This window comes from Leptodactylus fuscus, chromosome 1 (assembly GCF_031893055.1).
Source record: "Leptodactylus fuscus isolate aLepFus1 chromosome 1, aLepFus1.hap2, whole genome shotgun sequence".
NCBI classification, from domain to species: Eukaryota; Metazoa; Chordata; class Amphibia; order Anura; family Leptodactylidae; genus Leptodactylus; species Leptodactylus fuscus.
In genome coordinates this window covers 289223545-289236260 of record NC_134265.1, presented here as the reverse complement: position 1 = coordinate 289236260, position 12716 = coordinate 289223545, and the positions used below count along the sequence as shown (strand labels likewise).

The window sequence follows — 12716 nt, the reverse complement described above, 5'->3', positions numbered from 1 at the left end:
TGGCCCCGTGTGAACTAGCCCTTAGGGACAATGAAGTATTACCTGAAGCCAGCACTACAATTTGTAGGGCAAGTGAGCAGCAAGTTTCCCAGCATGTATAGATTACCTGGAGCCATGCTGTCCCAGGGCTCACCTAGGGACCCAGGTGATGGACCCTCGCAGATCTAATATTGATGGCTAATCCTAAGGATAGGACATCAATAATAGAACGTGGATAATCTCTTTAATTGAAGTGACACTTTAATGATTGTATCTGACTATTTTATATTGTCAAAGTATAAAGAAATTTGTCCTGCACCTAATAACAAAACTTAAAGGGATTTTCTATGCAATGTTAATTGATGACCTAGGATAAGTCACAAATTGAGGATCAGCAATGGTCTGACACCTGCTGTACCTGATGATAAGCTGTTCGAAGTGACGGACTTCCGCTCCAGAGGCAACTTGATGATGCGTTTATTTGTCACATGGCCCATGAAGTGCTCAATCCCTGTTTAGGACTAAGTTACAAAACCAAACACAGCCTCTACACCCTGCAGTTTCTTCAAACTGCTGACCAGAGGAAGTCCCGGGTTTTGGACCCCTGCTGATCTTGGAATGATGACTTATCCTAGGAAATCCCTTTAAGTCATGTCCCATTACATGGGGACTTAGCCTTAAAGGGATTTCTGAGAAACAAAAAATATGATTAAAAGTGCCAAGCAGCCTGTAAGAAAACAAAAGAGACCATACTCCCCTGCCATTGGGCTTCCAAAGCTCCTGTTCCAACCCAGCCTGACTCTACAGACACACAGAAAATGCCTAGAAATGCCTGATCATCCAGTCATTGCAGCATTTACCACAAAGTAAAGAGAAGGGGTACCCGGAAGCACTAGAAAAAGCAAGTGCATGTGTACATGTGCAGAGAATATTTCGATAGGTTATTTTTTCTAACGGTAAGGTATACTTCAAGCACTGCATATTCTAAGGTTATTTATTAAACTAATGATAGCCCCCTAATGATAACCAATATCTTCAACTATATTAAGACTTTAGATACTGTATGACTTTATCTATGTGAACAATTGTGTTGATTCATTTCACAATATGTCTTTAAGGCTAAGGCCCCACGTTGCAGAAATACAGTTTTTTTTGTTGCAGATTTTGTTGCGGTTTTTTGAGCCAAAGCCTGGAATTGCTGCAAAAGTAACGGGAAATATATAAGAAGTGCTCAATCCACTCCTAACATTGGCTCAAAAAAATGCAATAAAATCTGCAACAAAAAAAAAGCTGCGTTCCTGCAACGTGGGGCCTCAGCCTAAAAGGGCTGCAGCTGCATTTTCTGCTGCCTTGTGAAAGGACTGTCTCATGGCGACGTGGTTGGCACATCATAACTTAATGACTGTAATGACCTCTGGAAAAAGAGTGGCCCCAACATTAAACATTCCTCCAGTCACACAATACAAGTCTATCATGATCATGAGTCAACCAACATTAAAGTTAATATACTTTTTATTTAGTTTTGCTCTTTTCAGAAATATTGCTTGAGAGAGTAAAAATTGGTTGTAGCATAATCTGTAAAATGGGATATGCCATAAGCAGATTGGCAGTCATGTATTGTAATGAATATACTTAGTCCCCAAATATAAAGCATAGGCAAAATAGTGATTATGCAGATCCCTTACATATTTCAGGATTATCTTATATTTCTCTTCAGAAGGCAAATCCACTGCTAAAAACCTTAGCCTGCATTATGTAAAATAATAAGATTTCTAACTAGCATGTGCTGATTATGTATTTTGTATGGAAAATAGCGCATTAACCGCTGTACATCTACATCTTGTCATTTACATGTAGGCAGTTCATTTTACTTATTCATTGTGAAATAACCCAAGAACATTTTATGAACCCAGCTGCAATATCTACTGCTATACATACTGCTATAATATAATGATATTCTCTGGTTAGTCTAATGCTAGCCATACACATTAGATAGCTGTTGGTTGTATGAGTGTTCATGTCATCTCAATAAACAAAGGAGAGTAAGTCACTGCCAGACAACTCTTACAGCAGATTATATCTTTTGCTAAAAAAAGTATTGGGCGTTTTGAACTGTAACAAACCCCTTCCTTGTTTGTACTTCCATTATGAGAAGGCAGAGACAACACTATACACATTAGATGGTTGTCCAGGCCCGCCAAATTGACATTTATCTATTCTATATGACCACATTGCCTAATTTCCATTGTAGCTTGGTTCAGCATTTACTGCTTTGCCATGACCCCTTTAGTCTCAATAGTAAAATAAAATAAACCAGTGACTACAAGGTCTATACATTTTTTTTTTAGATACATTAGATCTTGCCTTTGGTAATTATATTTGATTTTTTGGGCCTGATGTATCAATAGCGAGTTATAAATAGTGAACATATTACCTGTTGTTGAAAAGTAAATGGAAACTGGACTTCGGTTGCCTGAAGAAACAAGCCCACTTTTCCATAAAAGTGTTTTCCTATCAAAGTAATTTAGGTCCGGTTCACATCTGCGTTCGGTAATCCATTCGGGAAGTCCACATGGGAACCCCCCCGAACGGACTACTGAACGCATTGGCAAGCGGGGAGCAGTGAAAGCACATGGACCCCATAGACTATAATGGCCCCTGTATAGACAATAATGGGGTACGTGAGCTTTCCATACGGTATCAACACAAATCATGTGGACAGGAAAGTGGATCGTGAAGTATTTTTCTGTCCGCATGTTCCATGCGGACCCCGTGCGTGAAGCACACGGACCCCATTATAGTCTATATGGGGACCATTATGGACTATTGGATCTGTGTGCTGTCACTGATCACTGCTTGTCAATGCGTTTGGTAGTCTGTTCAGGGGGATGGGGGGGTTCCCGAATGCATTACCAATGCAGATGTGAACCAAGCCTTACCCTTCATCCATAGAATAGAGATTAAATTGCAGGTTGGTGCTCAGACCCTCACTGATCTGTAGAATATGGGTCTCCCATTCTAAATGGAGTTGGGCATTGCAGTCGATCCTCCATTCATTACAATGGGAGTTCCAGGGATAGCCAAACACTATTCCTCTACTCCGTTTCCCTGATCAGTGGGGGTCTGAGCAGTTCTGATCTGAACGTTATTCCATGGATAGGGGATAACTTGGTTTAAGTTACATTTTGAACCTTTATTTCTACACTTAGCTAACACTGCACTTGGACTTTTTGTAGCTCGACTAATTGTTTGTAACTATTTAGCTAAAGTTGTTGTCCAACTGAATGCATTGATTGTGTGCTGCAGCTGTCACTAAATAGTTAATCTATAGGGCTACAGTGTTGCTCTGGCCTTACTGTTTCCTTCACTTTCTTCTTTATTTCCCAATATGTTGATTATTTTCACAAATGTTAGAAGTCCACTGACAAACAGTCAGTGCAGGTCTGTCGTTTTTAGAATGTGGATCATTTCCATTTTGTCAGTGTTTTTTTACTTATTAGTTGCCACCATAGAAATACCAGTTATCTGCACCCTAGGATACAACTTGTTTCCTGCATCTGTAATTATATACTATTGAAGAGCTCTGGCCTCTAACAAATAAGGCTGCTTTACAACCATGAAATGCTTTTATGCAGCAGCAACATTGTGACAGTGCAGACAATATCCTAAACATACTTTTCATTACAGCGTGTGCTTCACATTCAGTATATATTGTTTCATCCATCCTAAATGGAAAGCCAAAACAAATACTTACAGGACAGTTAACGTAGTACAGGAACTGAATGTTGTGTTCTTTAAGGAGGAAATGTAATTGCCTTCAAAATCTCTATAAAATAAAATCCACAATAATTAGGCTTTTGAAATAGTTTTATATATATATATATAAAAAAAATTGTATTAGGCAATACATGTTTTGTTTTTAAATAAAAGCATCAAGAGCTGTTCTTACGTACCGGGCCACAGTGAAAAGCGTTGCATGAAAAACCGTAGAATCGCAATTTTTCCTGCAGCATTTTTCTTAAGGTCTGGTGAGGTTTCCTCTGCGGCCTTTCTGCGTCAATTATACATATAGGGAAATCGGTGGATTTTCCATTGGTATAATTGACATGCTGCGATTTCTAAAACCGCAACGGTTTTGGAAATTGTAATGTGTCCACTGTGCATATTTTTTGCAAGGTGTGGGTGGGATTCACTAGAATCCCATCGACCTTGCAGTGACTGTAAAACACTATGTTTTTTTTTTCCATGGCCTTTACGCCATGTGAGGCCCCGGCCTTAAAGAGTTGTTCTTGTTTCAACAAATAAATGTTTTTTTTGCTTTATTTATTTATTTATATTCCCCAAACTTTGGCACTTTCCAATTCAGTTTTTTATGTTTTTTTTTTTTTTTTCAAGAACTGTGCTCTCAGTTATCCAATAAGAATGTCCAATGGATAAAAATCTGTCCTCTTCATTCCACTGCGAAATACTCCCATCTAGTAGTCAGAGAGGGTAGCTTCTATGGCATGGAAATTTATGTAAGTCACTTCTTGCAATCAGTTAAGAACTATTGCTCAAGTTGCTGAAATCCATGACTATAAACATAAAAGGATTCCAGTGAAATAACCCAATAATGGCTGCTCCCTTTAGCATCATGCCCGACCTTCCAAGTAATAATCCCAGCGTCATTGCAAAACAAAGGCCTCTTGGAAGGTCGGGCATGATGCTAAAGGGAACAGCCATTATTGGGTTATTTCACTGGAATCCTGTCATAAGACAGGCTTGCACATTCCAGTGAGCGCCCTCTATTGGTTTGCAATACTGAGGCAGCAACTGTCTTCCTAATTACATCATGGAAGGCAGATTTGCATATTCTTCCCATATAAAAATAAAAGCATTGCTAAAGAAAAATATAGCGCAGATATCAAGTGACTCAAATTCTCACACTCCGAATAGTTCTTGACCCCAAGTACTAATATGAACTTGCTTTATATCCCACTAACTGTCACTAGTTTCTGTGTAAACATCGTATAGGCTGAGAATAATATAACTATAATATAATAGACAACATTAATGATTGCTTCTTATTTCATCTTAAAAACATACTTACAACCAGTTTAGCTTTGGCATGTATTGGCAAAGAGGTTTGTCTGGCAGTCGACCCAAGAAATTGTTGAGCATGACTCTAGAAAACATAGTAAATCATAACATTTTACCTCCTTTCTGATGAATGCATTATAGATATTTGACCTAAAGAAGGTAGAACAGAAATCTTCCAGTTGTTGCCCAGCTTTGCCAGGCTAACTAAATTATATATCATTCATTGCTAAATTAATTATATACCTTAAAGGGGTTATCAATGGCCTGAAGGTAATGGCTACTGATGAGCTATCCCCAGGACAGACCTTCAGTATCACCCTGTCCTCACACTGATAAGCTCAAGTAGATTGTTTAGAAGCTGCATGTCATGTGAGAGTTATGGTTGGAAGCAGCTCAAATTCTATTTAAGTGAATGGGAGTGCCACTGCACTTCCCCAGTGCACCACTACAGTGTACGGACCCCTATGCCATTTACAGACTCTGGGTCCATACACAAGTTGCTTCCAGCCATATATCACATTTGCTGCTTCCAAATCCGCTGATTGGTGTGGGGTTCGGTTGTTATACCCCCACTGATCAGATACGATGACCTACCCTGTGGATAAATCATTGGTGTCTATTATCTTCTGTCATTAGATCTAGCCCCTGTTTCAATGTTGTCATTGTACTGGCCATTACTATGTTATGGGATAGAGCATAGCATACTTTATCTCTAACTGTAAACATCTTTTTCACTTACTGTTGCCATCAAATTGTGAGTGAGTGATTTTTTGCAAATGAAATGGAAAAATGTCTAACTTTTAAGAACTTCTGATATGTGTTCTATGTTCTATTGTGAATAAAATGCTTATGTGGAATTTCTAAATCATTGCATTCTTGTTTTCTTTACATTTTTCGACATTGGAATTTTGTAAAGTAATAAGCAAAGTGGATTTTGAACTTCTTGCTGTAAGAGAGGTCTCCTATTTCATGTATTTCTCTTGAATAGTACATACTGTCCTTAGGCAGAGGATTATAGGAGACAAATGTTCGGATTGGTTTCTAATGTCTTATGCTCTTTTTAGTTATTTGTCGTGAAAACAGCTTGAATTCTTTCTGCAATAAATTCCTAATGTATCTGCCAATTCTTCAGGGATGCTAGTATATGTTATATGGATGGTATCACATAGCTACTGCAAACAACCATCTTCTGTTCCTTTACCCACAGAGGTGCGCCATTGGATCAGTTGTATGTCAAAGCCACTGAACTACACTTAAAGAGGTTGGGATTCCCACCAATCCTTTATCTATTAAACTCTATGGGACAGACAGAGATAGCTGAGTGCCGCACTTCACTTTTCTTCAGCAGTCTCATAGAAGTATTGACTAAACTGAAGCAAATTCATTTTAATTTGCATCCCACAAACTTTAATGGGGATCAAGGGATATTTTTGGTATACCTTATTTTTTAACAAGACCTTGCTGTGCTGCATATGTGGTATGGTTAACACACTATAAACCTTATATCAATAGTACTTATTGTATAACTTACAACAGTATAAGTGAATCCAGTCCTTGGAATGTCTGAGGAGTGATCCGATTAATTTTGTTGTTTTCAATGACCCTGTTGAAAGTAAAAGAAAATACATTAAAAAGATGTGACAAAGCTGTCACCTAAATATGACATTCAATGCAATCCTATAATTCTGTAAGTCCCATAGCTGTTCTGTTGATTCCTGCTGCAAAATCCAGATACCTTACAAGCAGTCTCTCATGTATCACTATACTATCTCATTAGTTATAATGTCTTACTGCAGTAGAACAATAACATCAAACAAGTTGAATGGCATAAAAATGAATATCTCCTTATAAAAGAAAAAAGTTCTTCCATAGCAAAACTCCTGCAGTGATGTTGCATTGTACATGTGAATGGCCACTATAGCTGCGCGGGATACGGATACCTGTATTTCTATGGTGTGAGACCTTCGAGGCCAGTGGTCCTATGTACACATACAGCACATCATCACTCCAAGACAGGACTGGCGGAAACCTTGGGAGCAGCATAACCAGAGCAGTGGATGATTTATCAGAGGGAGTACACATTTAAAGTTTTTTTTTTTTTTTTTTTTTTACCAATTTTTTTTATTTTGGTCAATTTAAAGGAAATGAATGGACACTTTTCTAGCTTCTCTCGAAGGCAATACTTCAGCAATACAGCAAGCAATCTCAGAACATTAAATAAAAATGTCTCACACGTCTGAAAAAACTTAAAAATGTCATTAATAACAAATACGACTTATTTTGGTTACAATATTAAAAGTAAAAAAAGTTAACTTACAACCATTCGAGGTTATGAAGGTCTTGGAATACTCCAGGCTTAAGCGTTGTTATTGCGTTATAACTCAAATAACTAGAAAAAATGTGGAAGTTGAAATATAGGAAATATACCCTGACAACATATCTTACATACATGACTAATGTCACCCACATACTTACAGTTTGGTTAAGTTGTGGAGCCCTCTGAATGCATTCATTGATATAGTTTTAATCCTGTTATGTTGTAGATACCTAATAAAATTGAAGTAATATGTTTATCATTTTTATAACATGCAGCAGTGGTGGTTGATATGTTGTGCAACACTAGATGGCGCTACAGAATATACAAAGAATGATTAAGTGATCAAATAACTTTTATAGTATCATGTCTATATGAATCAAAAGGAAAGTGACACGTATCCTATTGTATACATTACATAATCTATTACATATTTAGGCCCTATTCCTGTCCATGATTGAATGTGGCTGCAGAAGCACTGCCGATGTACAGTATGGGTGGATAGAGTCACTTTGCAACCCTGAGGGTCCACTTTTATTGTTAGACTTTTTAGTGGTAAAGTAAAAGCTTAAAAGTGATATAATAATTTCAGTTTTCATATTTTACTCTCCTCTTAAACACACAGCTATGTTGTACTATACAATATACAGCTATATAACATATGACTTCCACATCAAACCACCATTTTCCTCTATGTCATATATAGAGGGTGTTGAAAGGCGCTCACTTTTTGTACTTTTTTTTTTACCTGTAGTTTACAGCCACAGTAACTGATTATTCCAAAACAGAATAACTTTTTTGTTAATTTATCACTACTTTTTAGAATAAAATTTGAAACTTTTTAAATAATTTTCTGTAGGTAAGGATAAGAGGATATCATGGCCTCTGCTGCTCATGGTATCCTGTCACATTAAGAAAACACATTTATGCAATATTCTACACTGTCTACCGATAAGTATTTGGACACCTGTGGTAGAATAGAAAAACATTTATTCATATACAATAGTTGGTAGAACCCAGCAGATGCGTCCTTACGGATGGTATTGATTGACACAATACTCCTGGATGCCTGGTGAAACTCCTGGTGTATGTGAGCCATCGGTTGGGTGCGGTTTCTCTGGCCAGCACTCTTCAGTCTCTATCTCCCAATTTCGGGGGTCTGCCGACTCGGGCACATTCTGACAATCACCGTTCACCTTCCACTTTGTAATCATATAGGCCACTGTCGATTTTGGGTAATTCAGTTTGCTTGCTATGTCCCTTAAGGATCGATCATTTCTGAGGTACCTAACAATTACTCCTTTCTCGAAATCGAACAACTCTGCACTTCGTGGCATCTTGCATGCGACTAATGCCAATGCTGTTTCCTATTTAAGGGCGGAAGGTGTAACGTACATCACGACCGCAGATATCTTCATTTGCATGGGTGTCCAAATACTTATTGGTAGACAGTATACATGGAGTCAATAATGTAGGTAAAAATAAACATGGCATTTGAAGACTTAGTACAAATACTAGGGGATTAGTCAAGATTTCTGCACCAATACACTATGTTAAATAGGTATAAAAACTTCAATAAAGACTTAGGTCAACCAGGCTTATATAGGTACTGCTCTATAGGTATATGGTGTACAATCCTGCAGTCATGTCTCATTCCCTTTCCTCTCCCCTAATGTTTGGTGATCCCCTTCTGGGCACTTGCTGAAGTTATTGTAGGTTTGTATTATTTACACATTTACTTGCAGAGACCTCTAACCAAGAAACTCAGCTTGTACAGCGATGCGATAAAAGGAATGGAGAAGATGTAACATGATAGATCACTAAGAGATAGGAGAGGGAGAAGAGAACAGTTTCAGAGAGCACACATGCTGCATCCTAACCTGGCAGGTTCTCAAGCCGTGATATCAGAACAGGTCTTTAAATAAACCAGAAAGGTGCACATTTTATTATTCTATGAAGATTATATGTGTACAAATCTATAAAATATAGCAAAACCATAATGCAGATTATTTTTCAGACATAGATTGTGTTCATAACATATAAACATATATTTTAAACCATTAACAATTGGACAGATTTATGTCTAAAAGAAACTTTATTGCCCATAGTAACCAGTCACATAATAGCTTTCAGTTACTACAGTGCTTTTAAAATATACCAAAACTTTGTTTCCTATGGGCAACAAAGACTACGAAATTGTATAAATATTAGCATGGTCGGTAACTTTGATACAGCAAACTTAAGTGATTCTTTGGATGTCATGTCTACTTGTGTAATATCTGAATTTCCATTCTAAACTATTGGTAGTGATGTACACAGTAGGTCTCTTTTTTCTCTTTTGTATTTTTCCCCTTTAAATAAATGGGATTTGCTTTTACAACATTAGCGTGCAATTGTTTTATATGACTGTGACGGCTTCAGCTAAGTAAAGTCAGAGGTGGCGGTGTAGGCGGTGATGAGGATGTGTAAACCATAATAGTTCTTATTGATTGACAATGGCGTACAATGATTTATTCCCAAACTATTGTGGTAAAAGCTTAAAGCAAAAGAAGTGTATAAAGAGTCAATAATTACCAGTACAAAGACAACATCAAGAAACTGAGATATACAAGCGTATTACATATACATATTACTTTAGCATAGTATAAAATAGAAATGAAACATGTATTTCATTTTCCTGAAAGGTGTGTGGCGGGTTCATGATGAACAATTTGCTGCATTGTGCATTGTCAATTTGAAGATGTCTGGAATTGTTTATTTAACCTGGTAAGTGTCATATTATACTGGGCAACATCAGTATGGTACATTATTTCTTTTCTGAGAATGCCCAGTGCTTGACCTCCTTACTAAAGTCTCTAACAGAACTTAAAGGGGTTGTCCCATCACAAGGATCCTATCTATACTGCTTGTTAATGTGAATGTAAGACTTTTCCTAAATACACTGCTTCAGCAAAACTGCTTTGTTTGTCCACTATCTTACTTTATTCATTTTTTTTTTACACATCTCTTGACTTATCTGGTCATAAGTCAAGTGATGTATCTGCTGCTCTCAGGGGGGAGGGAGGAGGGGCTAAGTGCACAGGAGCGAGCCTGGGGGGGGGGTAGTTTACCCTTTGGGGGGAAGGGGCCGCCAATACAGACCCGGCATCCGCTGTAATAGAGAGGCGGACGGTTAGAGGAGCGGAATAACAGCATCGCTTCTGCCGCTGCTGGCTTCATGCAGGGCAGGAGCATAGCGATGTTGCAGGCATCTGTGCATCTGCATCTACACTCCCCGGCATCCGCCTCTCTATTACAGCGGATGCCGGGTCTGTATTCACATATGCAAAGCCAAGCGGCGAGCTGCCTCTGGCCCTGCGTGCCCGCTCATAGACCAGTCTAGCCTTCACAATGTGATTACAGACCCGGCATCCGCTGTAATAGAGAGAGGCGGATGCCGGGTCTGTATTCGCATAGTGAAGGCTAGACTGGTCTATGAGCGTGCACGCAGGGCCAGCGGCATCTCGCCGCTGGCTTTGCATATGTAACCCCGCCCACCAATGATGCAACAAAGCAGGAAGAAAGAAGAATTTACAGCAACGAAGACTGGTGAGTATGCGACGTGGGACAACCCCTTTAATATAAGGAATATTGAAAGATGTCGATCTGGTGCAATAGAGGCAATCATTGACAAATAAAGTGACCTCAGGAGACGCCTTTTCTTTCAAGGTCCCTGTGTTGCTCTTTAGTCCTGACTCTGCTGTGATCTGCTCTTGTGGTTAATAAATGGTGGCTAGCAGGCTGTAAAATATGTAGGAGAAAATTACAATGTTTCATCTTAGTTCTAAGCCAATGAAGACCTTTTCATTTCCAATTTGCTTTTGGTTATTGTTTATACCAAAGACAAAATGCTTTTTATTTTGTTTCTTTGTTGTAATTTGAGCATAATCTAATTCAGCATAATTCAATGCACCATTATGTATCTTACTGACGCTCTCTGAAGAATAATGAAGCGGACTAGAATTCACAATAATGTTTCGCAAAGGCCAAGAGAAAAAACAACCGAGTCAACCTAAGTCATTAACTTAGAGGAAGCATTACTAATCTGAAACATTTTGTTAATGGCTATTAATATTCACATATAATTCTTCCACACAGTACACACTATGTCATGCATAAAGAGAATAGCATCAATGCATGGACATGACAATGGGAAATATGGAGGTCATCTATGAAAAAGGAATATTGTAAGTGGTTTTACATTAGCGATACTACGGTAAGTAAACATTTCCAAATATAACTTCTCATTTTATCCTGTTATCATTTCTAATAAAAGTGCATAAATTATATCACATATAGGCAAAACTCTCTTAGGCTAAGGCCACAAGTAGGGGGCTGCAGCAAAAAAGCGCTGCAGGAAAAACAGTGGTGGGAAAGCATTGCAGTTTTTCCTGCAATGCTTTTCACAGAAAGTCCACAGAGTTTTCCTCTGCAGACTTTCTGCTTCTATTATACCAATAGGGAAACCACCATCATTTTCTTAGGTATCATTGACATGCTGTGATTTCCAAAATTCGCAACGGTTTTGGAAATCACAGCGTGTCCGCTGCACATATTTTTCCGCAAGGTGTGGATGGGATTTGCTAGAATCCCATCCACATTGGAGTGACCATAAAATGCAGTGCATGTTTTGCATGGCGATTCTGGCGCAGTCAAACCATGGCATTTACACCAAGTGGAACCCCGCCTTAGGTTAACACCTAAATTTTAATTGAAAAATTGTCTTGTAGAAAACTAGACTAGTCTTCTCATAGATATTGTCCAGTGTACATAGTATATGAAGGAACTGAAATCTGTCACAAAAATTCTGGTCAACACAAGGAGTGATCTTATCAAAGATGTGGTCCTTTGGTGAGGTTTCATGGTATATTAAACTTTATGAATTCTTTGAGCCAGATTTTGAGAGCAAAATTGAAGCAATTGGAACAGGAAAAAAACATACTTACAAATAACGTAAGTCTGGGTACTGGTAAAATGCATCAGGGCCAAGTTTCTTCAGTAGATTATGCTGCAATGACCTGTAAATGAGAAATGTCACTATTACTTCACAGTGCCATGTAATGAATTATGATTGTGACAAAGTGTCTAATAAGTCTATTCATTTTATGTGATAGCAGTTACATAGCTAAAGGGATCTATACTGAATTTACATTTGTGATGAATGGTTTCTCCTCCCAGACATGTTAAGAATTGGGCACTCTTATTATTTCAGGACTAAGGTCTCACACACAGCACACTTCTGTATTATGGAGCCTGAAACATTCTGTGGGTTACTGACTGAGTGCAATATTCTTTCCTAGAAGCA

At 38.2% G+C, this 12716-nt stretch overlaps 1 protein-coding gene across 1 annotated transcript in view; it reads right to left on the bottom strand.

The window, feature by feature from the left end:
* Positions 1–12716, bottom strand: part of RXFP1 (relaxin family peptide receptor 1) — a 198065-nt gene that overhangs the window by 17865 nt on the left and 167484 nt on the right. The window contains exons 5-10 of the mRNA XM_075287825.1: positions 12358–12429; positions 7534–7605; positions 7376–7447; positions 6590–6661; positions 5069–5143; positions 3734–3805 (exon numbers count right to left, since the gene is read on the bottom strand). Coding sequence (XP_075143926.1) covers positions 3734–3805; positions 5069–5143; positions 6590–6661; positions 7376–7447; positions 7534–7605; positions 12358–12429 — 435 coding nt within the window. The remainder of the gene's footprint in view (positions 1–3733; positions 3806–5068; positions 5144–6589; positions 6662–7375; positions 7448–7533; positions 7606–12357; positions 12430–12716) is intronic.